Source organism: Chanodichthys erythropterus, chromosome 3 (assembly GCF_024489055.1).
Source record: "Chanodichthys erythropterus isolate Z2021 chromosome 3, ASM2448905v1, whole genome shotgun sequence".
Classification (NCBI taxonomy): Eukaryota; Metazoa; Chordata; class Actinopteri; order Cypriniformes; family Xenocyprididae; genus Chanodichthys; species Chanodichthys erythropterus.
Window position 1 is genome coordinate 33,178,680 of NC_090223.1, and position 27,926 is coordinate 33,206,605.

The window sequence follows — 27,926 nt, forward strand, 5'->3', positions numbered from 1 at the left end:
CATTAGAGTCTGGTTTGAATGGATAGGTTTTTTCTTCGCTCCCCCCCAGAAGAGGGACAATCGGAGGAGCACACGGACTGGAAATATTGCAGGGGAAGTTGTATTTAAAATAATCTCTCGGAGGCGCATGAGTCGCGCTGTTAATTGTTTTATCACTTTTGCTAGTTTCAGCTGGGCTATCTGTGTTTTCCCCGGCTGCAGGTTGTTGTGAGTTGCAATCGCCCCGCACTTCTAGGGGGAAAGCCGGGGTTTCATTCATCGGGCCTTCGTGAAACAGAAGCCCGAGGCCACCGACTATCCTTAACGTTAGCATCCCTTCACCCAGGCGCCGAGATTGGGCGAATAGCGAGCAAATACGTCCGCGTTTCTCTGCCTGCTCCCCCACCGGCCTCCCTTCCTCCATCCCCAGCGCTGACAGCAGACAAGGCCGAGGTCGTCTTAGTGCAGGCCCAGCCTCAAAGGCTCGACCTGTTTACCCCACCTCCGCGTCCTCCGACTCCCCACCAGCCTCTGCCCGCGGAACCGCCATCAGACCGGCCCGAGGGAGACAAAGAGCCCAGGCATCTTCCCATCCTAACAGCCGCCAACATGAACCACCATCACACGCAGCAGCAGAAAGCCGGCGAGCAGCAGCTCAGCGAGCCCGAGGACATGGAAATGGAGGGTACGTCAAGGCCTCGTGCAAAAATAACAAGCTCACAACCTTTAGTTTAACATTAAAGCCAACTTTATCACATTAAGCACGGTATTTAACTAGTTAAGTTTATTTGCCATTCCCTCTGTCGCATGTTTTGACCCCAATAGCTTGTTAGCCAGCAGCTAACCGTTACCTCGCTGCATGAGTTTAGCCAGTCAGCAAAAAGTCCATCACTTTTTATTATTTACCTCATCATCTGAGTTATATAGCACTCCTGCGTTGCTATTAGAAACCAAACAGCGGTTGTTTTTTAAATAATACGGTTTGTGTGATCGTTACGCGAGGTGGATTTTGTTCCATTAGCGTTTGGCTGCCTGCATTAACGTGGCGCAGCCCATCTTTAAGCCTTTCTATCTATCAAACTGTGTCAGATTTTCATCTGATTATGTAAGGAGCCCCTCGGCTACACCTGTAGATCGTGTGGGGAACTTTTGAAAAGCACAACGGGGCAAATGCTCTCAGAAGAGCTAAACCGTATTCGCGTGCAGAATGGATAAACGTAAGTCAATAATATATTGTTGTGATTCAAAAGACAGAGACGCGTTTGCCGTTAATGTGATCTGAACAGGGCACTCGCCCACTAACTAGTTCACCATTTAATCTGGCAGTTTACTGCCCTTTCAGAACATCTGCTTGTTTAGACATTTCTGAAACAAGTTGAATGGTTTTCATCCATAGTCAGCAAATCCTCGTGTCCCACCACCGTGTTATTGACTGTTCAGTTCTAGTGTGGAGTCAGATAAACAGCATCATCGGATGATTGCTGGACAACAGCACCATTTTGAACTATAATTTGCTCCTTAACGACAAACAAGATTACGAGCTTTGCAGGTGATATCTAACCAGTTAAGTTGCATTGAGCCTTTACAATGTCTTAGCAATGCTACTGTTGTTGTTATTATTTGCTTTGGATGTGATCCGCATATGAAGTTGTGCGGCTCGATTAGGGGGAGTGGATGGCAGTTTTATTCCAAGATGGTGGACTGTATTTTGCACAGATCAGACTCATGAGAGGCCTGCCTGCGTATGTGTTTGTTTATATCTTGGTGACTGGGCACATGATGGCTCAGCAAAAGAGCCGCGATCCAAGTAATTTACTTGCTCATTAGATAGTCTCGGATGACACTGTTTACCCAGAATAAGAGCTCGGTTTGCGGATGGAAACGTTAGCAGCTCGGCTAAATGTGTATGGAGGGGGAGGGGGTAAATTAAACGAGAGGATCGAATCAAACGAGTCATTAGTGTAGCTTATTTTTCTCAGCGATACCCCTATTATTCATAATATGGGGGAGTACCTATGCTGTAAGAGTTACATTTGGATTTGATATGTTTTAGACGTCGTGCGTCAAGGCCAGCGCGTGGGGATCTGCCGACAGCGCGCGGGGATTTTCTGCTTCTTCATTGTATAACGAGTCATGCTGTGGTACCGCTCGCCATTTTTAATGATTACGGCTTGCTTGTCTGTTTTTTGGCTCGTGCCCACTCTCGATCGCGTTTATAACTCTTTAAAGGTCTCAGAGCATTGATGTGTTTTCTTACTCGTTGTATTTTTGGATGCTAAATTTTGCGCTGCGTTTCGTCAAAGTTCTGCAGTGCACGTGTGGGGGCGTATCTGATGCTGCTGTCCAGAGACCCGCACTGAGACCTTTCAACACATGCACATATCACACCGCACGAAGGCCTATGAATGCGCAAATTGAGCGCAAGTTACCACTGTGAAGCATGCAGGTTGGCCTGTTTTTAGTCTCTCATTCAGGCCTCATTAAACAGCAAAACGTCTGGCTCGCATTGTATTTTATTCTAGCCAAGAACAGCCCACTTATAAACAGAAAGAGAACCTGTTTGTTTTGTCTTTAAATGCTGTCATGCGTTAACAGATTTTGTTTTACTTCCCACTTTGATGTCGTAATTATAAATTTGTTGCATTCAGGTTGTTGGAAAGAATAGGAATTGTGGAGGACAGCATGGTACATTTTTGCCTTTTTATTGGGGAAATCTTAATGAAGCCAAACTTTATTGAATGCATTTTGTCAATATCTAATGGATTTCATACATTGACAACCATTTAAACATTCATTTATTGTGTATATATTCGTCATGCTATCTAGATAGTTTGCTTTAGGTCAAAGTAGGGCTGGGCGATATGGCAAAATAAAATCTTTTTCTTTTTTTCTTCAGAACTATTGACCGATTCACGATTTCTATTTTTTGTTTAACTAGTCAACTTAGTAAGTGCAATATGATTCAAGTAACATTCTCTTTATTAACCATCTGGTTAAAAAAAAGTTGTATTCCAACTGCACCACACCTGAAGTGATTAATATGCTGTAAATGTAAAACAAATTACTTGTTATTTGTTAAACATCTTTGCAGAAAATATGCATGAAATATGAAAGCAAATGTTGTACAAACTTATCTTAAACATACTCAGAAATATTAAATGAAGAAATGCTAAATATTTCTTAGCCAAAAAGTCATAGCAATAAATAACACCAGTAATAGGTTTTTAACGGCAAATGCTTTGTAAAAACAACAGCACCTTTAAGCCTGTCATCATCATGCAAACATGAAATATCATACATACAGTTGGAGTTGTTTACAGGTTTTTGCATTGTCATGCTCTAATTTTCCTATTGTTTTTATGTTTGGTGGATTTGTTTGGCTGTTGCACTCGTTTCTCGTGTCTTTTGCAGCATATCACCCATGAAATGATCAAGTTAAAAAAAAAAAACACTTGCATTTAATAACTTTTTTTTTTTCCATTCCACTGCATGCATCTTGTTTTTATTTTCAACACAATAGCACATTTCTGAGTGCATAACAGCAATATATTCTACGTTCATAGAGCATCACACGAGAGCAGTTAATCAGGCGTGCCATCTTGTGGTCAGATCATTTTCATCTCAGCGGTTATCATTGCTGTATTGTCAACATGTCTAATTGTAAAGTTTGCAGCTAACATTTTTATTAAAAATTGCGATTTCTCAATTTAAACAATAAAATCGAGGCAAAACATTAAATTCGAGTTAATCAGAAAAATCGGTCAGCTCTAGGTCAAATTTGCTGTTTTTGCTGTCTCAAATAGATATTTAGCAATATTTGCTGATGAGGGAAGGAGGAGGCAGGAACTGTCAAACAATCAGCATAAAATTTAATCATAAAATGAACAACAAAATGAAAGTAAAGCAGCTGCCCCTCATGGAAGACTCACATATAAACATAATAAAACAACAACATAAAGTCCAGGCCTGGTCCTCTCTTGTCTTTCACTGTCATCACTCCTCCTTTTATTGTTCTGGAGATCCTCCGTGGGACTCAAGACCAGTGTGGCACGCAGGTGAACACTTACTCTGTTCCCACGGCTCTCGGCCCAGCCCTGCTTGCCACAATATGTAATGTGCATCAAATGGTTATTTAGATATGTAGATGTTGTGGGAAAAAAACAAATAAAACTGTAAGTACAGCAATTGTTCTCTCCTCTGCCATGTTTAAAGTTTATGGCCTGCCCAACTCGGAAACTCGGTTATCAATGTTATCTCTGAGTTCTTAGTTGTAAATGTAATTTGAGAGGCCGTACATGTCTTATTTCTGATCAGTAAACTCATATTTATGAAAATTCTGATAGCATGTGAAGGCAGCACAAGTCCTCCTGGTTAGTTGTGAAGTCATATTTTGATGTCCGGTGTACTCAAATGATCACTTTGATCTGACACAAAAAAAATACAAGGTTTTTTTTTTTATCTCCTATGAAATGATGAACAATGTTTTTGCTAGGTTTTTATTCAATTTAAGAATGTGCTGTAAATACAGTTGTTCGATTGTAACTGTACAATACTGTTGTATTTTGCACATGCAACATAGTTTTATTGGAAATGAAAAAAACGTGTAATTTCATTAATTTTAAAAAAACACTACAAACACTACAGCCACTGTATCCGCCATACTTTCTCACTCGGTCTCCCACTCGTAATTACAGCCTTGTGGTGGCGTTCATATGCGTTAAACTCGTATGATCTTTCCAACTTGACTTGAATGCACCATCTTTACATGGTTTATTGACTACCTTGAAATGTTATGAATGCAATTTCAGTCATTTAAAAAGAAGTCTCCAGCAGTGCTTCAATGGAGTCTTCGATGGTTACAGACAAATTTTGCTTTGTCACTGGCAGTTCTCAGTGGTTTTTAATTGTGGTTTGGCAATCTTTTTCTCTTCTTTTTTTTTAAAATAAAAACAATATGTGATATGAGGAATATATATAAATGGGGAAACATGCAATTTGTTGTTAGAGCTACACATGCTAAATTCTTAATACATTTTTTTGCTGAAAAATGCTCTTGGGTGCATTTGTACTTGTTGCATAGTGGATCTGAGCAGCACTATAATCAGAGTGAGCTTGCAAAAAATCTCATGGGCTGGTGCTTTTTGCATTACAGTTGACAAGGGAATTTCCATTTTGTCTTTTTTTTTTTTTTTTTTTTTTTTAAGCTGGGGACCCAGATGATCCTCCAAGAATTCCCCAAAATCCAGTCATCAATGGGAACGTGGCTATGGCTGACGGACACAACAACACAGAGGAGGACATGGAGGATGGTAAGAAACATACTGAAGCTCAGCTCCATGCATGTTAACACTTTTTTTATTTTTTAATATCTCAAGTTATGAATGGACGTAAATTTGCAACTCTAACTATTTATTACAACATGTCACAACAGACACAAGCTGGCGCTCTGAAGCAACCTTCCGTTTTGTGGTGGAGCGCTTTAGCAGGCTGAGTGAGTCTGTGCTCAGCCCACCCTGCTTCGTGAGAAATCTTCCCTGGAAGATTATGGTGATGCCCCGGTTTTACCCAGACAGACCTCACCAGAAGAGCGTTGGATTCTTCCTTCAGTGCAATGCTGAGTCAGACTCTACGTAAGCAATCACTGCCATTACATTTCCAAGTATAGAGATTTCACTGATGACCTTGAATTAATGGATTTGTTTATTCTCCATTTCTCTGTGTAAAGTTAATACATTTCGCCCTTTTTTAAAAATGTTTTATTTAATTGGGAATAGTTCTCCCTCACTTTAAGCAACTTTTTAAGCAAGCCTAATTTAACTAACCAGCTGCTCATTTGTAGGTCCTGGTCATGCCATGCTCAAGCCATGCTCAAAATAATCAACTACAAAGATGATGAGAAATCCTTCAGCCGCCGCATTAGTCACCTGTTCTTCCATAAGGAAAATGACTGGGGCTTTTCCAACTTCATGTCATGGAGTGTAAGTTAACATATTTTGTGAACGTCTCGGCTGAGCTGGTGTTGTCAGAGGGGAGCAGAGCTAATTAGCTGATGTTAAAGTGATGTCTTTGATTTCAGGATGTGACTGATCCAGAGCGGGGCTTTGTAGAGGATGATAAGGTCACTTTTGAGGTCTACGTTCAAGCTGACGCACCTCACGGTGTGGCGTAAGTCATTTCTTGTGACGTTTCCAATGTTGACAAGCTTTTACAACGATAGCTGATGTCACCGTTTTATTTACAGCTGGGATTCAAAGAAACACACTGGTTACGTGGGATTGAAGAATCAAGGTGCCACATGTTACATGAACAGCTTACTACAGACTCTCTTCTTCACAAACCAGCTTCGGCGGGTGAGATGTCTGCCTTTCATTATCACAGACAGAAAGGGTTTTTTATTTTTTTTGGTGGGGAATTACAGAATACAGTATGTACCATGTAATTAGATGTTTGCTTGTGATGTGCATGAGTAAATGACTATTAAAAACACTAGCCCTACTTTTAAAATTGATTTTCCATTGCCTGCTGTAAGCTCCAACGGAATACAGCCTACTTTCCTACTGCATCCCTCACCTAACAGAAGTAGATGCATAATGTTGAGGTGATGCAGTGTGTGCTCAGGTGTAGCCAAGTGTTGCAATATTTTGAATCATATTGGGAATGTTTGGTTCTTATTAGTGTCATACATCTCACCAGATGGGGATCCACTTTATAGTGGAAAGAAAATGTGATGCGAACAGAGAAAATCTTGCATATCAGAGCCAGTATCAGTGTGTCCCTGTGTTAGCAGAGCACATTTTCTAAAGCAAGACCTGTGATTAGCAGGCAAAAATTTCACCGTTGTTTTTCTGAATAAGAACATGTAAAATGATAAAAGCATGGTAACTTTTATACACTACCATTCAGGTTGGTGTTTGCAAGATTTTTGTTGTTGTTTTTTTTGTATGTTTTCTTAAAGTGAAGTGTTTTATTATTTTACGTAGGCCTATTTCTTTAAAATTTTGTTTTTAATGGCATATTGTTTTCAAATGAAAAGCACAGGTTGATGCTGTGCATCTGTCAGAGAACCTGTTTTGTTTTTACTTTCTAGGCGGTTTATATGATGCCCACTGAGGGAGATGATTCCTCTAAAAGCGTTCCCCTCGCCCTGCAGAGGGTGTTCTATGAGCTCCAGCACAGCGATAAGCCTGTTGGGACAAAGAAGCTGACTAAGTCTTTTGGGTACGTTTTTTTGTTTTTGTTTTGAGTGTTCAGTTTACAAATACAATGAATCAGACACTGACATGTCTGCCTTTTGACATTCTTGAGCCATATGTGAAGTGTGAGTTTCATGTTGTTCCTTGTCATTGTCCTTGAATATGTTTTATACTCAGTTGTTGGTATTCTTTATCATTTTTCTAAGTTACTTGCTGTTCCCAATGGTGGGGAGTTATGGAGTCAAAAATGGCTCTGTTTAGTAAGACCCTCTAAAATGTTGTAAGAAATGTTTTAATAAAGGTGCAATTTTGCTGGCAGATCTAGACTTAGTCACTGGAACGTTTTTGGTTACCAGTGCCATTGTAGAAGAACAGCTTTGTTCAGAGTCAGGTGACCATTTATGTGAATCCCCTTTTTCCCATTCATGTTTATATTTAAAAATGGTCTCTTTTTTTTCAGATGGGAGACTCTAGACAGTTTCATGCAGCATGATGTACAGGAACTGTGCAGAGTGGTGAGTTGCCATCAGAGATGTCCATGGGTCCCTTTGGATCCTTCTCTTTTAACTTGAACTTATTGTTCAAATGAAGGATTAGTCGTGTCAGATTAAATGAGCATGATTTGGGTCCAACCATTTTGCACTTTTGCCAATTCTAGTTGTTGGACAATGTAGAGAACAAGATGAAAGGAACATGTGTGGAGGGTACAATCCCAAAGCTCTTCCGAGGAAAGATGGTGGTAAGTCACCCGGACTCTCTCTGTGGTTTCACTCTACATCTGATTCATTGATTCAGCCTCACCACATTTGGGTGTTTTCTCCATTTCAGTCCTACATCCAGTGCAAGCATGTGGACTATCGGTCAGAAAGAATAGAGGATTACTATGACATTCAGCTCAGCATAAAAGGAAAGAAAAACAGTAAGTGTGGCTTTCTTTGATATTCCGTCTTGCTGTCCTCCCTTCTGGTCTAGGAAGGCCATTCTTGTAATGTGGTCTGTAAATGCATGAATTCTGACATCTTGCAACTGAGTTCCAGGATGTATATTTGATCCAGCAAAATCTGCTAATTCAGCTTAGACTGTTTCAGATGCCATTTCAAGAAAAATATTATTGTAGGACTGCGCACAATCTCAGAATTACTTGTGTAGAAGTGTTTTACTAATGCATCTTCTCTGCCCTGCAGTCTTTGAGTCATTCAAGGATTATGTGGCTGTGGAACAGCTGGATGGGGATAATAAATACGATGCAGGCGAGCATGGTCTACAGGTGAGGGGTTTGCATACTTTATCACCCATCCATGCTAACCAACCCTAAAAGTGTAGTCACATTTACCTTTGAATTGCAAAATGCAGTCTTCTGTTTTTGAATATGCGAGGCTTCCAATTGATTAGCCGTTATAGGTAAATAAATAGGAAAGTGCAGTAAATGGTAAAATTATCATAATCAAACATTGTTTTGCAGCACAAATAAAGTAAAATATGATAAATACCAATTTCCAGCATAATTGGTTTTTGTACAGCTGAAATAACTGGAAGTGGATAACAAATTTTCCCACACAAATTTCACATTGGATTCAAGTATCTTTTAAAGTGACCTGAGTAAGCTTTGCTTGAAGCATCACTACACTATTTACAATGGACAACACTCCTACTTTTTCCTTAAATTTAGCCGAAGTTTTGGTAAAGTGACTGCGCCTTTACTCTATCCTGTAATATATAGCTTGTTGTGGATGATACCATTTTAATTTTTGCACCTATTCAACTTGATTGCTGTTTGTGGTTCATTTGTCTTCTAGGAGGCAGAGAAGGGTGTGAAGTTCCTGACCTTCCCTCCTATCCTGCACCTACAGCTCATGAGGTTCATGTACGACCCTCAGACTGACCAAAATATTAAGATAAATGACAGGTAACAACTTTTTTGTGTGTGTCTTGTAGATGTGGAAATGTTTTGCCGTTTTGACATTAAACGTGTCATTATGAAGACTTTGACAGAACAAGTGACACTGATACTCATTACACTTTTGAAATGCTTTCTGTGATGTATTGATGAATTTAGCATCAGGATAGAATAAATGCTTGTCCTGTAGAGAGAGAGATTACACTTTTAAAATATCTTTATGAGAGTGACTCATCTAAATGATGTTTGTCGACTGGATGGTGCACTTTAAGATGCTCTTCCATAATCTCTCTGCCATACACTCTTGTTTACTCTCTCTGTGATGATGCTAGAGAAATGGAGGCTGAGCTTGATGTTTTGGTCCGCAGGTTTGAATTCCCAGAGCAATTACCTCTGGATGAGTTTCTGCAGAAGCCAGACGTGAAAGACCCAGCCAACTACATTCTCCACGCCGTGTTGGTGCACAGTGGAGACAACCACGGGGGCCACTACGTCGTCTACCTTAATCCTAAAGGAGACGGCAAAGTGAGTGTCACCGCGCCAATAGTGAGAAACTTTAATTTCAGGGGTCTTTTTTTTTTTTTTTTTTTTTTTTTGGTTATTGGGTTGGCTTTTTGGGTGGTTTGTGGTTGCATGAAATGTTTTGTGAATTTTAGTCAAGTAAAACTTGAAAGCATTGGAGGGCTCCAGACTGAATTTTGTTTCAGATAGTCTTCCAATTAGTTCTTCACACCATTGCTGCTTGTAGATAAGCTACCGTTCAAAAGTTTGGGGATGTTTTTTTTTCTTTTCTTCTAAATATTAATACTTATGCAAGGATGCATTAAATTGATCAAAAGTCACATTAAAGACTTTTACATTGTCGCACGATTTGTTGCATTTGGGTCAGTTTTGACCTTAAAGAGGTACATAAAAATTAAATTAATAAAAGGGGGTTAATGTAGTGATAGTATGATATTCAATATTGTATAAAGTTACTGATCAGATACCATATGGTTTGAAAAATTAGGTTATGACTGTTTTATAAGCTTACATTCCAAGTATAACTGTTTCCAGTATTGATGATGATGAAAATAATAATATGAAATGTTTTTTTTAAACACCAAATCAGCTTATTAGGGTTTTAAGGATCATGGCAAAACTGAATTTTCAGCACCCATTACTGCTATCCTAAGTGTTGCATCACAGTAGTAAATTCCACTTTAAAATGCATTGAAATAGAAATTAAATAAAAAGTCAGTTGTAATATTTCATCATATTACAGATTTTACTGTATTTATGAAATGTGGCTATGATCATGAGTGTTTTCAATGTGTTTTTTACAAATAAATTATTCAATAAATAAATTAATAAAGATTTCAAGAACTTTCTTCAGACTTTGTCATTTTGAGTCTATGGAATGTTTCTTGCCTTTGTCTTAAGGCCTTTGCACACTGAGTCTGAAATTTTCGTATTCGTAATCCCAAAAAATCGCCACGCACAGACCTTGCACACTGAGTCCAATGTGTAAAAATAAATGCGTTGCGAAAAAAAGTCTTCAAGCAGTGAGCACGATTTAGTAGAGGAAATATTGGGTCCATTCAATTCCGAGATTGCTTAGAGAGAAAGAAGAGTTCACCTCAAGGAGCTGCGTGTTTATCCCGAGTGTTTCAAAGTTTTCTTCAGGATGTCAGTGCCTCAGTTTTGATGCTTTACTACTGCCACAATCTGTCTTTATATTCTGTATCTTTGTATTTCACGCGCTGTTTGTCATTAAATGCCGCTGTTTTGTGCTGTAGAAGACGTGGATCAACTTGTCAGATTCTGGATTTTTGCGTTCGCGTACGGTGGCTCTGAATTGTCAAAACGTCTCTCAAAATGCGTGCCACGGATGCGAAAAATGCAGAAAATCGAACCCGATCCGAATATTTTTTTGACGGACGAAAGTTTCGGAGGCAGTGTGCAAATTTCGGACTCGGTGTGCAAAGGCCTTTATTGTTTATGTGAAGTAAATATATATCAAAATGTGTTTCTGTCAGACCCTTAGCTTCATAGGCAGCGTTCCAATTTACAGCATGGCAATGCTTCAGTCCATTCTCCTTCCTCCTCTCTTGTCATTTCCTTGTTGTCGTTCTCCTCCCTTGTCGTTTCCTCATGTCCCCCCAGTGCCACAATTTTCATGTTAGTCTGGAGCCCTGCATTGTATTTGTTTTTGTTTTTTAGCTGTAGTGTTTAGTCTGGTAACAAACATTATTTTGACTTTGCCATTTTGTTCTTCCCTAAATTCACACTCACATGCCTTCATAATTTTTGTTCAGACGTAATGTTTGTTTGTTGTTCTTGCAGTGGTGTAAATTTGACGACGATGTCGTTTCTCGGTGCACTAAAGAAGAGGCCATCGAGCACAATTACGGTGGTCACGATGATGACTTGTCAGTGCGTCACTGCACTAACGCTTACATGTTGGTGTACATCAGAGAGTCCAAGCTCAGTGAGTGCTGTGAACATAATTATGCCTGCTGTGATGTTAGTTTATGATGTTATCATTTTAACATGAGGTAATTTTATTCTTGTATGTGACTAAGTGGCCGGCACCTGTAGATGCTGACAGCAATCCAGCCCATATGAAAACCACCCTGTGTTTAGTTGTGGATCTCAGGGCATGCGTTTGTCATATGTCCATCTGTGCTCATAAGTGCTCTTGTCATGTTCAGGTGAGGTCCTGCAGCCGGTCACAGACATGGATATCCCCCAGCAGCTGGTGGAGAGACTGCAGGAGGAGAAGAGGGTTGAAGCTCAAAAGAGAAAAGAGAGGCAGGAGGCTCACCTTTACATGCAAGTACAGGTATGGAGCCACATTATGTCCAGTCAAACCAATCATTCTTGGGAATGCAAATGTGCCTTCTAAATGGAAGACTTATTGGTCCACTTGGTGTGCCTGATAAAATGGGTCACTTCATAACATGTTGGGAGAAGCCTTAATTTTAGGTCTTTTTTAGAGTTGGATTTGTAAAATAATTATGCTATTTTCAGTTTAACAAATAGTCATCACTCTGTGTTCCTGTAGATGGTGACAGAAGACCAGTTCTGTGGACATCAGGGCAATGACATGTATGATGAGGAGAAAGTAAAATACACAGTGTTCAAAGTTCTGAAAAGCTCCACTCTGGCTGAGTTTGTCCAGAACCTTTCACAGACCATGGTGAGACTTCACTTGATACAAGTTCCTTAGATAACATCTTTTTTCTTTTCTTTTTTTTTGATCCAATAATGTACAAAAGGAATTTAGTATAGTAAAAAAAAAAAATTCAGGGCAACATTAATTCAGAATGAGTTTGCTAAAACAACTTAATTTTTATTGTCCTGAAAAACACTACTTGGTTTAACCAATTTTAATTTATTCATTCGCAATGCAAAATGTCTTGTCAAAATGTCAGCCAATAAATATTTGTAAAACTACTTTAGATTATTATTATTTTTTTCAGTGAATTATCAATTAGAAACAAACGTTTGTCATCATTCCATTCTTAAGGCCCTTTCACGCTGAGCTAATTGCAAACGAACGGGGCTTTCATGGCGCAAAAGTAAAACGATCGCCTTCAGCTAATCTGCGCCTGCACGATAGGTGGCACTGACCGAGGCCCTGTTTACATATTAAGATGCGTTTTGGTCGATCGGATCACAAGTGTAAGCCATTTCAAGCTCCTCAGATCGCATTATTCAGTGGAAAATTAATAGAAATTATATTCTGTATAAAAAATATATTGCGTCGCTTAATCGTGCTCAGTGTGAGAGGCCCTTTGTGGTTTTTTGACTAATAATGAAGTGAACTCAATCTTAACCTTTTCAAAATCATCCCTTCAAAAGCGGTGTCATTTTAGTATCTACAGTTGGAATCAAAATTATTCAACCCCCTTAACCTGCAAGACATTTTGCTGATGATGACTAAACGTTATGAAAACAATTAATCAAAGGCATCAGTAAACTATTATACAAAGTTTATTTGAGAATGTAAAGTTAATGAGAAATTAAGAAAAACTGGTTCTAAATGTGTACAAAATTATTCAGCCCCCAAAAGTCAAATTTTGTGCAGAATCCTTTCTTTATAACCTCCAATAAACACTTCCTGTAAGTGCTTAGAAGCTTCTGTCGCCTCTACTGCAATCTTGGCCCATTCTGCATTAGAAACCAAAGACTGTAAGTGATCTGGAAGTTTTTTTCAATGTTACCACTGCTTTCTACAAAATTCCCCAAATATTTTCACTGAGATTTTAATCTGAAGACTGTACAGGCCGCTCAAGAACATTCTACAACTGGTCCCTGAACCAAGCTTAAGTGGATTTGGATGTGTACTTTGGGACTGCTGCCCGGCAGGAAAGTCCATTGATCATCAAGCTTCAGATGGCGTTCTTCTGCTCGTAAGCTTTGCCTATTTTGCACCAGACGCGTACTGTTGATCCATGGGTCCAAAAAGTTCCAGTTTGGTCACATCCTTCCATTAAACAAACGTCCACAACTCCACATGTATATTTGGAGTTGTGGCATTCGGCAAAGCTTATGAGCAGAAGAACATCATCTCCATGGTCAAACATGAAGGTGGTCCAGTCTTGTTATGTGGGTTCTTTGCTGTTGCAGGAAGTACAAATCTTTACTGTATGAAGGACATTGTGTTCTTTGAAGTATCAAGCCATTTTGGCAAAAATGTTGATGCCTTCTGTGCAGACTGAAGCTTGATGATCAATGGACTTTCTGGCTTTTTACTATTTAAGAGATCGTTAACACGTCAGCCTCAAAAAACTGGTAAATTCTGTGATGTCCTTCATTAGAAATGATCTTTAAATGCTGTGCCATTTGTCTTTATTCACATGATTGAAAAAGGCAATGTCTGACTTGACATGTAGAAAAAGCTGATGTCAGTCTAGCACATATTTACATAGAAAAACATAGCATCAACTCAATAAGACCTTATAATTTGGCCCAAAGCAGACTTCTTACGCAAGCACATTCTGACCTTGTACATTGTCCTGACATTGCTACTGGTAATGTTACAACTTCTCTATACTGATAAATTACCAGAACCGATTTTACTGGTATTTTTGAAAAGGTCCTGATCCCTTAACTGTAATTTACCAGTAAATACTGTATGTGAGAAAGGGGCTCTTGTTACACATTTGCACATAGAGCTCAACCCTGAATGCTGAAACCTGATTCATGGTGACAATCAACAGACAGCGTAAAAATGAGCTCTTAACATCACCACACAGCAAATAACTGACAACAGTCAGCAAACAGCAAAAAGATATCCTGCTACAGTAACCACATAATTTATTAATGCTGCAAATCCATTCTGGGAGCTTACAAACCTAAAAATCAGCAACATTGTTAATCTTGAAATGAAACTCTGTTAGGCTAGTTAGGACAACATGTTGTTCAAGCTTGCGTTATGTAGATTCAAATTCTCATTTTGTTGGTACTGTCATTTTCTTAATGTCTGAGGTTAGTTGCATTTCATGTTTTGTCCATGAAGATGGAAGATCTCAATGAATTTCATTTCCTCCAGGGTTTTCCGCAGGACCAGATGAGACTGTGGCCAATGCAGGCCAGAAGCAACGGCACTAAACGGCCAGCCATGTTGGATTATGAAGCCGATTGCAACAAGTCTGTAAGTCTGTGCACTCATATTATTAAAAATCCATATATTTTTAAAGGCATTCTTGTTTCATACTTTTCTCTGAGGATAAAGCTGTACATTTCAATGTCACAAACAGATGATCGACTTGAGCGATAACGAGAACCCATGGACAATATTTCTAGAAACTGTAGATCCAGAAATGGCTGCCAGTGGTGCAACGTTACCCAAGTTCGACAAAGACCGTGAGTTTCTAGGTGTACATTTGTATTATGAATATATACTAACAATTCAGGCTGTAGATGTTTCACATTTCTTTTTAATTTAATGAAGAGCAAAACGGCCTACAAAGTTTTCGGTTCTGATCAACTTTTTAACCTTGTTGGTTTTGAATTTCAGATGATGTTATGTTGTTCTTGAAGATGTATGATCCAAAAACCAGAAGCTTAAATTATTGTGGACATATCTACACGCCTATATCCTGTAAAATACGTGAGTAATCAAAGCTGCATATAATAGGATTGTTCTCATGAAGTTTTAGTTGTGAAGATCTAATTAATCAGAATTCAATCCTTTATTACATTTAATCCATTCTAACTCTGACACAAACAGGAGACTTGCTGCCCGTTATGTGTGAAAGAGCAGGGTTTCAGCAGGGAACTAGCCTTATCCTCTATGAGGTAAGACTGTTGGTTTGAATAATTTATAAATTTTTGTATAGAAAATGCTTAGTAGAAATGTATTAGTAATCAGTAATTGGTATGGCTGGTAACATAAATGACTCATCATCTGTACTGTATTGGTACCACTTAAGCAGGGCTCTGAACCGGTTCAAGGAACGGAAACCAGAAACTAACAAAATTTTGACAGGAATGTAACCAGAAACAGAAACAAAATCAAATGTAATCATTCTGAACAGAAACGCTTAATTGAAATGGCCATTAACCGTTTAATAATGTTGTTTTATCATTCCGTTTAATATTTTGATTTGGCAGTCAACCAATCATGTATTAAAATAGTACAGCCTATGCAATTGTGATGCTGATGCATGCAACGCGAGTGAAATGCCCACGCTGACGCGCTCAGGATCAGCTGTCAAGTCACAATGGCATTAGTTTTTCAGATATGTCACCAGTCGTCAAGCATTATGTCTATAATAAATGAAAATGAAAAATACTACTTTGAACAAAGTAAACAATAAAACTATAGGTTACATAACATTATAAAAATAAAAAAGAATGTTTAGGCCTTTAGGCTACACAATATATTTCACTTAAATAATTAGGTCTACAGATTAACAAAATAAAAGAATGTGCTGAGTTTTGCTTCATTGTGGCGTACTCCAAAGATCTAGGAAAGGAAACTGACACTTTCTTCTTGTTTTCGTTATTTGAGTGTCTTTTGAATATGTATGAATGATATTTTGCTTTAACCTGTATGAGCATAAATTAGAGTACAGTTAAGGCTACTGTTTTTTTTTTTTTTTTTTTTTTTTTTTAGAAGGGGGGGGGAATTCCAGTGGCCGTAACTCTGGGCCTGTTTACACCTGGTCACTTTATGCATTTTCTCTGAGGCCAACCTTAAAAATATTTTGGTTTGCAGTAACAGTAAAAAAAAAAAAAAAAGGGTCGGTAGGTTGGTCTATATATATTTTTTTTTTCAAGTTTCAATGTAAAAAAAAAAAAGTACAATTTTGGTGATGGTGATTACGTAGGTATGAATTTAAACAAATTAGCATATCGTGACGTCACTGACTGGGTCTTTCAACCCGTGCCTTCGGGCGCAGCCGTGTTTCCACTGTCGGGCCTAAAGCGGGCGTGCTAGTGCGTGCCAGGGCCAGTCGCGTTTCCACTGTCACTTCCGGGGCTTGATCGTGCCTCCTCGGGGCCAACGGCCCGCCGAATAACTTGGTCCAAAGCAGGCCAGCTCGGACTTGAGGAGGGAGTGGGTACGAGCAAAGGCGGAGTTTATCTGTGTGTGGAGACGGAGGCGCCGATGATTACATGTAGGTTATCGGCTAACACCAGCATTAAAGACTTCTAAAATCATTTTAGCTCAAAGCTCACTTTCAGACAGCAGCAATTGTTTTAAATAACTTATGTTTGTGATCCGATGTGGATTCTGATCACCAAGACTATGCGCGCTATTACCATAGTAAATATGGTAAATACAACGGCTTGAAGAAATCAGAGAAATATACGTAGGCTATCACAATCGTGTAATTATTTTATCTGTCAGCACGTCTCGTCTCTCAACGGGTTGAGACGAAGCGAACGCACCGGCCATAGTAATGTGAGATCCGTTAACCAATAGTGTAAACATAGATGACGGTTTTTATTTAAAAGAAAGAACGTAGCCTTCGTTTGTATGTAGGCCTAGGCTATTTATACATTTACAATACTTACAAAAGCAATAAAATAATATTAATTATATTTTAGTATTAGTTGTTTGAAGAGTAAAAAAAATAAATTGGTCCGTCTTAAGGCAAATTTACAACCGGCAAGTCGGTCGGACTTAAAGCAAAAAAATATATAAAATTTGAGTCGGTCCTAAATTGACAGGGTCGGTCGGGTTACGGCAAACAAGAATATTTTTAAGGATGGCCTGATCGGATAGCTATCCGATCGTGAAAAGACCAGGTCTTCCGAAACGATTTCGAGATGGATATAAATCCGATCGCTCAAACCACTTCAGGAGGTGGTCTGGGCCGCATTCCAGTCAAAACTGAACGTCTAAATGCATCTGGTTAATGAAACCACATATGTACATTTAACCCCTCCCAAAAATACAAAAAAATAAACATGTGAGAGCATGTTATAGGCTAATTAACACGTCATAGTCAGATATGACACCGCTACTGCAGCACGCATCGCCACAGATGAGTATCTATTCAGCAAGAAAACGCGGAAACCGCCGCAAATAAAACTGAAAGCAAGTCGCAGGTGTTCATAACACAATCATCTTATTTAGAAGTAATGAGACTAAATGATCATACCAGTGCTGTTTCTGCACTCTCTCCTATTGCGGTCTTTGATTTTGAAACTAGCTGATAATCAATAAAATACAGCTCACATTTGTTGCTTTCGGTGATGTAAACTCCATTAAGTCTGCATATAGCATGGGAATTGAAGATTGGATTTATATCCGTGTTGCGGAGACACATTTATGTGGCCAAGTGTAAATGGAATCGTTTTTGTAAATCGGATGGCTATCTGATCAGAGAAAATGCATGAAGTGACCAGGTGTAAACAAGCCCTTACACTGCTCAATTCAAGTCTGTAATACAATCTGCCGTTTACCACCTGTGCTGTTATGTGAAGGATGATGTTTTACATTGATAATGCAAGTGAAGTACAAAGCTAAACATTAGCTAATAAATAATAGTTTTGCATACATCGCGAAAATGTAAACAGTTGGAGTCGTGCCGAAATAAGAAAGGTAGGCTTCAGATTCACTTTAAATTAATGCGTCTTGCATCTTATTCAGTTTTAACTTCTAATAAATAAACCTGTTTCTCGCCTTGAATATAGCAATAGAAGCTGGAATGGCCTTAAATTAAAAAAATTATATTCTCTTTTTTTTTTGTTTTGGCTTGGCATTTATATAGCCGGAATAGGCCACTTTGGATCTTTTGTTGTGGAGTAAGGTTAAGTAAAATAGGGCCGTTTTGTTCATAATTTGTTTACAAACATTATAAAAACAGCTATATAAGCTAGGCTATTTGTAAACATTTTTCTTTTTTTGCCTAATTTACATTATTCTGAATGTAATAATAAAATGCGACTTATCTTTTTCCTCGCAGGAATAGCGTCAGTATTTTTAACCATGCAGCAAACATTTTAAAATCTTGAAATTTATAAACCATTGATAGTTTTTCCTTTCGTTTAATAGGTTTACATTTGGACAGAATCTTGTTATAAAAGATCATTGTAGGCCTGTTGGCTAAGACGGCAACACAAGACTAAAATTTTGTATGTATTATTAGAAGTAATAGTAGGCTACATGCAAAAAACAAAGTTAAAAAATAACATTTATTAACAATTTTATCAGAACGTTAATAATACTAAAGGAACACTGGAACAGAACCGTTAAAATACTGATTCTGCTCAGAGTGAAATGATTCTATTTTTTTCCGTTTTTAAGCCCTGACAATAAGGTTTCATTAGTTAACTACATTAGTTAACATTAACTAAGAATGAACAATACGTCTACAGCATTAATCAATCTCAGTTAATGTTAATTTCAACATTTACCAGTACATATTAAAAAACAAATTGTATTTGTTAACATTAATGCACTGTGAACCAACATGAACAATGAACAGCTGTATTTTTATTAACTATTAACGAAGATTAATAAATACTGCAACAAATGTATAGCTCCTTGTTAGTTCATGTTAATTAATACATTAATGTTAAATGAGACCTTATTGTAGTAACACTATAATTTTATTTATTTATTTTAAACGGTAATAAAATAAAAAATAGTTTGTATGCTACAATCGAATTTAGGCATTAGAACATAATAGAACTGCATGAAAATATATGGTTTGGGTTAGTACTGTTCAAAAGTGTGGGATCAGTAAGACTATTCATTTGAAAAATGAAGGTATAATAATTCATATAATATAATTAATATTATAATGATTAATTAGGATGCATTTAAATTAATCAAAAGTTACAAAATTCATAATATAATATGCTTTTATTGATGAAAGTTGATGAACTTTCAAAGAAGCCTGAAAAAATGTATGTTTCCACAAAAATATTAAGCAGCACAACTGTTTTGAACATTGATAAATATTTCCTGATCGGCCAATCAGCATATTGGAAAAATATCTGAAGGATCGTGTGACACTGAAAACTGAAAGTCAGTTGTGCTGTTGCAAAAATAAATGACATTTTAAAATATATAAAAAATACTACGTTTTAAATTGTAATATTTTACAATATTACTGCTTTTACTGTATTTTTGGTCAAATAATGCAGCCTTGGAGAGAGTACGAGCCCCTAAACTTTTGAGCTGTGGTGTATTTCATGCATTTTAATGGTTAGTATAAATGCATACTGCATAACTAGGAATTGGCTTCAAATAGAGACATAGTTAAAACATGATGCATTCTTTTACAGGAAGTTAAACCGAATTTAACAGAGCGAATACAAGACTATGATGTCTCCCTGGACAAGGCTCTGGATGAGCTTATGGATGGAGACATAATTGTGTTCCAGAAGTAAGTATTCATCATCTTAATTTTTAAGTCATTTTGCACAGGTTTGCAGGGCCTTGAAATTGATTGTTTTATCATTTCACCACTAGGGATGATCCTGAAAATGAAACCAGTGAGCTGCCTACTGCAAAAGACTACTTCAGAGACTTGTACCACCGTGTGGATGTCATCTTCTGTGACAAGACCATTCACAATGACCCAGGCTTTGTTGTGACACTGTCAAACCGAATGAACTACTTCCAGGTTGTTGTTTTTCTAAAATGGATCATAGAAAGTGCTAGTAATGCAAGCAACCTCTGAAAAATCTTCTCATCATGATTCATTTAATTTTTAGGTGGCAAAGACCGTTGCGCAGAGGTTAAATACTGACCCCATGCTCCTACAGTTCTTCAAGTCACAGGGGTATGTCTTCTAATTTTCAGTTTAATGTGACAACCCCCACCCCCCCGTTTGCATCTATGAACCTGCATTTTTTTATTCTCCTTCCTCTCAGATACAGAGACGGTCCAGGCAACCCACTCAGGCACAACTATGAAGGCACTCTCAGAGACCTACTGCAGTTCTTCAAGCCCCGGCAGCCTAAGAAGCTCTACTACCAGCAGGTGAGAGAGAGGTCTTATCTTCCACTTTGCACTTGGCGCTAGGGAATATGAGATCTTCTAAGCCGTTACGTTCGGGGCATCTGATTTATTCATGGTTTTGACTCACACAGCTCAAGATGAAGATCACAGACTTTGAGAACAGGAGGAGTTTCAAAGCCATATGGCTCAACAGTATGTTTCGAGAGGAGGTAAGAATGCGCTGCAATAATTCTCCATTGAATATACAATTATGCAAGCCAGCCCTACTTATTTACATAATGTACATTTCCACTATGTTCTGCACGCTCATCAGTGTGAATATTTTATCTCCCTTTGCATTAGGAGATCACACTATACCCTGACAAGCATGGCTGTGTTCGGGACCTACTGGAGGAATGTAAAAAGGCAGTGGAGCTCTCAGACAAAGGCTCAGAGAAGCTGAGGTCTGTGTATTCTCAATTCAGTGAATATTGAAAGCCCTGAATAATGGAAAGTGCAATGTCTGTATCATTATTTTATCTGTTCAAAAGCAGCTCTGATAGGTTTTTAAGGGACTTTCCATGAGTGTCTTAAAGAATTGGGCATAAAACGTTTTTAAATAATTTAAAACCTGCTTTGTGTTTTGCAACTTTCTAGTGATACATTTCTAATTAAAAAAAATTTGGGGCGTTGTTGTTGTTTGAAAGTCTCTTAAACCCAACAAGCATGCATTTATTTAACCACACGCATTATCAAATACAATTTTGTTAGAGGTCGCACTGGTGCCACCACCACGTTGCCCAACTGATGAGAGCTGCCATTTCTGTTGCACATAATGCATATGAGAAACAGCAAACAAAACTGCATTACTCGTTTGAGCTGTGAAGTGCAGACCTTTTATCATCTCGGACAATAATAAACAACGCAACCTCAGAGCAGGCTCACGTGAGCCGATCACAAGATACTGTTACTGCACAGATCCAGTGAGAAAGTGTTTCAATTTGCCGCAGAATTAATAACATCGCAGCGAGCTGCAGTGGGAAGCATTTAAATTTGGCAAAGTATTCTGTTATAAACTACAGGTATCAGATCGACCAGCGCTGACGTGGAGATATTGAGCCATGAACAAAGGCCCTCCAATCCACACAACAAAATCACCAGCATTCACCATGGCTTTAATGTAGTAATGTGTTTTTGCATTGTTCATTTCAGGGTTAATGCAAGAACTTTTTTAAAGTTTTAGATAAAATAAAAAAAAACATTATCTGCATCTCAATTCAAGCTCAGTGCTTTACTGTCAAATTTCAAATAAATAAACATAATATTATTAGTTACTGTACTTATTAATGCAAAACTATAGTAATATGATTAAATTACCCCCACCCACCAGCGCTACCAAATAAGGTGCTGGCGCCACCATCTGTAGAACTTAAGGCCCCGGTATACTTCAAACAAAGTTCTTCTTCGTTCTTCATTTAGGGGTAGAACGAAGTTCGAAATGCGTGACCAGCGATATACTGTAAACGAACATCTGACACCGCCCACACTGCTAAGAACGACTGTTAGATGAATATGTAAATATGTGCCGTGCACTTTCTTCTCAGTACCAAAATAAAAACAACAAAAAAAATATCAGAAAACAGAAAGCATTTATTATAGAAAGCATAAGAAAAGTGTCTGATCATAACAGCATGGGAATGTTAGCACTAGCTCTGCAAAGTAGCACTCCAGTCACGTCTTCATATAGCACTTTATTCAATAGATTGCTTAAAATCAAGCAGCTTTACAGTATCGAACATGAAAAACCATGTTAGTGCTTCATTATTATTTTTTTTTTACCAGCACAACTTCATTTTGTACTATAAAGCGGCTATCCAGTGTGTTCATGTTTTCACCGCGGAGATCTTTCCTCAACAAACTCAAACACACGACATGAATCAGAGACTCGTCCTACGCGAGTGAAGGCGGAGCCTCAGAGCACACCTCCTACGACGTTATCGTTACTGACCAATGGAAGTACGAAGGTGTTTTGCAGCTGGTGTGAACTTTTCCTGAAAGTTCGCTTTGGCAAGCAGTTTCAAATTTCCAAAAAGAACACAAAACGAACTTCATTTTGGCCTGATTTTGTTCGAAATGACGTCACATCAGTTCGTTCTTCGATTTCGTTTGAAGTATACTGGGGCCTTTAGTGGCTACGGTGCCACTGCTCTCAAATGTTAGTCTGGAGGCCTGCAATTCTGAGGAAAATCACTGATATATCAGCCAGTCGTGCTTTAATCACTCACTGACACTGCTATACGAGTCACTCTGATCATATTTCTGACTCCTTTCACTGGTCACTGTTGATATAATTCTCTTTTGCTCTTATAGGCTGTTAGAAATTGTCAGCTACAAAATTATTGGGGTTCACCAGGAAGACGAATTGCTAGAATGTTTATCTCCAGCAGCCAGTCGAACATTCAGAATAGAGGTAAGGATGAGCCCTCAAATCCCATCATTCACTGATGTGAACAACAAAGGACCTATTCCCTAGTAAAGCCTCTTAAAATGTTTTGGAATCTGAGAGATGCCAATTATTTGTGAATGCTGTTCCCTTGAAATAAGTTTAATGTCTTTTGTGGCAGGAAATCCCTCTCGACCAGGTTGACTTGGACAAGGAGAATGAAATGTTGATTCCAGTTGCACATTTCCACAAGGAAGTCTTTGGGACATTCGGAATTCCATTTTTGCTCAAGATCCGTCAGGTGTGTTAGCGGAGTGTTAGTGAGTGCATGCGTAGGTGGACTGCTGTCATCTGTTCGGTTTGTATATGTCATGCTTTTTAATGTGTGGATTTATTGTGGCAGGGGGAACCCTTCCGAGAAGTGATGAAGAGAATTCAGACCATGCTTGACATTCAGGAGAAAGAGTTTGAGAAGGTAAGAGCAGCTTTTGCACATTAACAAATGCATAATTCAGGTCACTAGCGACCCAAGGTATGTATAGTGCAAGTATATTTTTCTCAGAATCTAAAGAATGAGAATGTCAATCATAATACTTCCTTGAACATGACAGGGTTTAATGATTTACTGCAGAGCAAGTGCATAATCATATTAGTGTTGTTTAATGGTCAATCTGATGACAAAGCTCTCAGATAACTATATATATATATATATATATATATATAATTTTTTTTTATGATAAATTGTTTTTACGAGTAGGCTATGTGATTTATAAGTTGCATAGGGTACACATACATGTCAACTTCTACAAGGTGTGTTTCATAATTTTTTTTTCTTCTCTAATTAGTCAGTTTACCAGCTTTACATTAATTTGTACTTTGTAAATTTAATTACTTGTGTAGGTATAAGTTGCTATGTTTTAACATAATTACAAATTAAAATTAAACCAATTGTAAGATTTCTCAAACATAGTTTCAGAACATACAATCAAAGAGTAAATAATAAAGAGGAACAAACATATTACCAGCAATAAAAAGAAGTGTTCAGTATCTAAGAGTGATTTTTCTTTTACTCAGCCTTGCTGCTGTTGGATTATTACTGATGGCATCATAGACAGATCTGATAGGCTGCATTCACACTAATGTACAGAACAGTCCTGTCTGTCTAATCCCTTAAGACAACTGACTGTTTACATTAGTTTTGCATCATAAATTTTAAGATGCAACCACTTACAGAGTCGCACAGCCACATTTCACGACTGCTCTTTACAAAGCGCATGTGAGCATTTGAAAGCAGCTGTCTGTCAGTGAGTTTCGTTTAGTTTGTGTGTGTGTGTGTGTGTGTGTGTGTATATATGTGTATATATATAATATAAAATATAAAATAAAATAAATGATTCCTTCATAGAGCATTTGGAAGTTTAAACACTGAAATATCGGCAGGCAAGACTGCACATTGCAAGCGTATCAAGTAAAATATGCGTTTCTAACGGCGCATATCCTGTGCAGTGAAGCACGCGATTGCCCTTGTAATTCACTTCAACCATTGCAAATTTTATGGAAGGTTTGAAGGTTTTTTGTGTGTAGAATTGGAAGCAAGCTAATTATGGCTGTTTCCAAAGTGCACACAATGCCATCTGCAGTTAAAAAGTAAACTCCAAATCAATTCTGAAATTCTCAGAATCAATGCAGAATTATTAAAAAGTCACAATGTTTTGTTTTTTTTTCAGTCCTTATTTTAAGCAATAAATTATAAAATCGTTATAAATGATACAATGACTTGATTAAAATATTGTAATTTTATATTTTGTTATATAGTGACTATATTACAAGGAATATTACAGTGCTTTGACTTTTTTAGTGCCTAAATTATTAATGCATATGTTTCATGCTGTGTATATTATATTTTTTTAATGTCAAAATCTAACGAAATGTGACCCTGGACCACAAAACCAGTCATTAGTAACACAGGTATATTTGTAGCAATAGCCAACAATACATCATATGGGTCAGAATTAATGATTTTTGCCACAAGAAAAATCAATAAGATATTAAGTAAAGATCATGTTTCCATGAGGATATTTTGTAAATTTCCTACCGTAAATATATCAAATTTATTTTTGTGAGTGGATATGCATTGCGAAGGACTTCATATGGACATTTTAATATGAGCCATACATCAAAGCTTTTCAGATGATGTATTGATCTTAATTTTAAAAAATGGACCATTATGATTGGTTTTGTGGTCTAGGGTCACAATATATACTTATTATTTTGTAATTATTAAAATATCAGGACAGTTTTATACTATTGGGGCAGTTTAGAGAGTAATCCATGTTATAATATGCCTTTTGGGTTGCTGAAGACCTGAATATGTAATGTTTGATGAAACATTTAAGGGTTATATGATGATAAATTGTACTTATTGCCATTTTCTGACATTTTTTTAAACAATGGTCAGTAATTAGCAGATCACAGTCCTGATTTACACCCAAGTTAGGTTTCACCCAGACCATCATTATAAAATAAATCCATTTGGTTTCATTTTCTTTTAGTTCAAGTTTGCAATAGTCATGATGGGCCGGCATCAGTATATCAATGAGGAGGACTATGAGGTGAATCTGAAAGACTTTGAGCCACAGCCAGGTATGTCACACTCCTTTTTTCCTCTGACATCTCAATCAATAGACCAAGGCATTTATGCATATGCTAACCTTACTAGGGATGCACCCATATGAAAATTTTGGCCGGTATAATTCTTTGTATTTGAAAGTCGATAACCAGTATATTGGCCGATTGAAAGCCTGATTACAAAAACAAAAGTTTCACCATTTAAAAGCCATGTCCAAAGCACTTCAACATAAATCAAACGATTATACTTGCAGTAGCATAGTTTGAACCGGTGTAAGTTTTAAAATTAATTTTACACTCTTAAGGCCAACTTTCTTTTGAAATAAAAAAAATAAATCTATTGCCTTACAAATAAATAAAATAATGCAAACAAGTCATTTGGCAACATTTACATATAAAGAGTCAAAATGCATATGCCATGGATAAAATGGCATAGCCTCTGCAGGACAATAATAAAATTATTTTAATTAAACCATATTGTTGATGAAAAGAACACGAGAAAAACAAAAGTGCTAGTTACTATTAATAATGCATTACTGCATTCTTTCATAGTTCTCACTATAATTTTATGTAGCCTGTATGACAGGTTTGCGCTGTACATGTTGCACTTAACTGTATTTTCCTTCTCAAAGTGATTACAATCATATCTCAAGCAATTCGAAACCATCATGGCGAATCATCAGTGCGCATCTGAAGTGTCTCAACTGAAGAAATATCGGCCAAATTTTCTTATCGGTCCAATAATGATAACATTAAAAAAAAAAGAACATGTGTGTATATATAGGCCGATACCGATATGGTGGCCGATTACATCATGCATCCCTAAACCTTATCATATTCTGTACTTCGTCAGGGAACATGTCGCACCCGAGGCCTTGGTTAGGGCTCGACCACTTCAACAAAGCTCCAAAGAGAGGTCGCTACACGTACCTGGAAAAAGCGATCAAGATTCACAACTGACAAGCCCCCACTCTAACCGACGATACTAAAGACTTTAACCAAACCTCTTGTGTGCACCACTTTTAACACCTGCTGTCTGGGTACACAGGCACCATGTATGAAGTCTTCAGCGAATGGAGTGACTGCTGATGCTCCTGTTTTTCTTTTGAGGCTGTTCGATTTGGCTTCTCTAACTATTGACTGCCTATTTGTCTGGAAGAATGAATTGGATTTTAAGAAGAAAGGGGGAACAGTATGTCCTAGACTTTTGTTTTGATTTTTATTTTGTGTTTTTGTTTTTGTTTGTTTTTTTTCTTTTTTCTTTTTAAGTTCGTTTTTAAAAGAATTGTTATGGCAAGAAAGCTGCTGCATTGTGAGGTGGAGGCGATGGAAAGAGGAGTTATGTCATTTTGCAGAAGATGAAAAGGATACCTCCATCCTTCAACAAAAAAAAAAATCACTGCAAATGGCTGAGGCTTTTGCTAGTTGCCCTGACATGGTTGTCTCATTTTCTGGTTCCTTAGTGCAACTAGTCAATTTTCATGTTTACACAATTCTTCTTTCTCACTTAGTTTGGTTGGAGAAATTCAGTTTGTCGTCTTTGGAAATCCTGTATAATAAAGTAAAGAGCCACAGCATCCGTTTTAAAATAAATAAAAATGAAATAAATTGTCTGTACTTCATCTTGCACGTTGGCACTTAATATCCAAGGTTTTACATTTCTCAGCACTGTTAAATGTAATCTTTGGTTGGAGTTTGATTTGCATATCCCTTTGGGTTTCTCCCTCTTTTTTTTTTTCTTTTTTTTCCCCTCTCCCCATAAAGTGTGTTTTCCCCCCTCCTTTAGCTCCTCTGTCACTGGCTGTGGGATTATTCTGATGGGGAGAAAGGTGTTGCTTGCTGATGGCTCCAGATTCGTTGTACTGTTTGTTGGCACGAGGCTGCAGACATATAGTAGACTGGTTTGGGACATAGAGAAACCAGCATTAATGAACCAATACAAACTTTTTTTTTTTTTTTCTTCCTTTAAGCACAGAAGGAATGCTCCCTAGTGCATAGTTGGCTTTGTAAAAACAATTAAATTGTATATTTAAAGAATGAACATGTAAAATTAAAAACACCAATTTGTTGGGTACAGATCAATTCAGATGTTCATATTCATTGTGTGTAGTTTTATTTTGGATCCTGGCAGTTTCATTTGGGTTTTTTTTTTTTCCTTAACTAATTGCAACAGTTTGTCTTGTTTAAGTGCAGTACAAAGATGACCTGCAGATCACATCTTTCTTTTTTGATTATTTTTTTTTTTCTCTCCAGTCTAATTCCTCCGTGTAGCAGCAGTGTACGACAACTCTTCCTGTATATTGCCTTTTTGCTGGAAAATGTATGTTGAATAAAATTTTCTATAAAAGCTACAGCCATGGTCCGTGGAGAATTGTGACTCGAGATGGTGTT

At 37.6% G+C, this 27,926-nt stretch overlaps 1 protein-coding gene across 4 annotated transcripts; it reads left to right on the forward strand.

Moving 5' to 3' along the window:
- The first annotated feature begins 167 nt into the window (after window positions 1-167).
- Window positions 168-27,869, forward strand: usp7 (ubiquitin specific peptidase 7 (herpes virus-associated)). 4 transcript variants are annotated; one of them, XM_067381879.1, is made up of 31 exons: window positions 168-664; window positions 5,184-5,288; window positions 5,411-5,609; window positions 5,819-5,957; window positions 6,056-6,144; window positions 6,221-6,329; window positions 7,067-7,197; window positions 7,633-7,687; window positions 7,831-7,911; window positions 8,001-8,091; window positions 8,357-8,439; window positions 8,969-9,078; window positions 9,438-9,615; window positions 11,395-11,539; window positions 11,763-11,893; window positions 12,116-12,250; window positions 14,609-14,710; window positions 14,817-14,922; window positions 15,077-15,169; window positions 15,290-15,357; window positions 19,807-19,907; window positions 19,994-20,147; window positions 20,239-20,306; window positions 20,398-20,506; window positions 20,617-20,694; window positions 20,828-20,928; window positions 22,835-22,934; window positions 23,089-23,208; window positions 23,311-23,382; window positions 25,460-25,550; window positions 26,389-27,869. In XM_067381879.1, the coding sequence occupies exons 1-31, from the start codon at window positions 589-591 to the stop codon at window positions 26,493-26,495; spliced, it is 3,327 nt and encodes a 1,108-aa protein (XP_067237980.1). In that variant the 5' UTR covers window positions 168-588; the 3' UTR covers window positions 26,496-27,869. The 4 variants fall into 4 exon arrangements, with proteins under 4 accessions (XP_067237980.1, XP_067237977.1, XP_067237978.1 ...); XM_067381876.1 differs by having other exon boundaries at window positions 454-664; window positions 9,438-9,594; XM_067381877.1 differs by lacking the exon at window positions 168-664 and adding an exon at window positions 683-1,542.
- The last annotated feature ends 57 nt before the right edge of the window (window positions 27,870-27,926 follow it).

Bases quoted from the DNA above. Each gene is read 5' to 3' on its own strand.
- usp7 (XM_067381879.1), top strand. From the start codon at position 589: ATGAACCACCATCACACGCAGCAGCAGAAAGCCGGCGAGCAGCAGCTC. The intron at 8,440-8,968 runs GTGAGGGGTTTG...TTTGTCTTCTAG, and splicing joins CAGGCGAGCATGGTCTACAG to GAGGCAGAGAAGGGTGTGAA. The intron at 12,251-14,608 runs GTGAGACTTCAC...CATTTCCTCCAG, and splicing joins AGAACCTTTCACAGACCATG to GGTTTTCCGCAGGACCAGAT.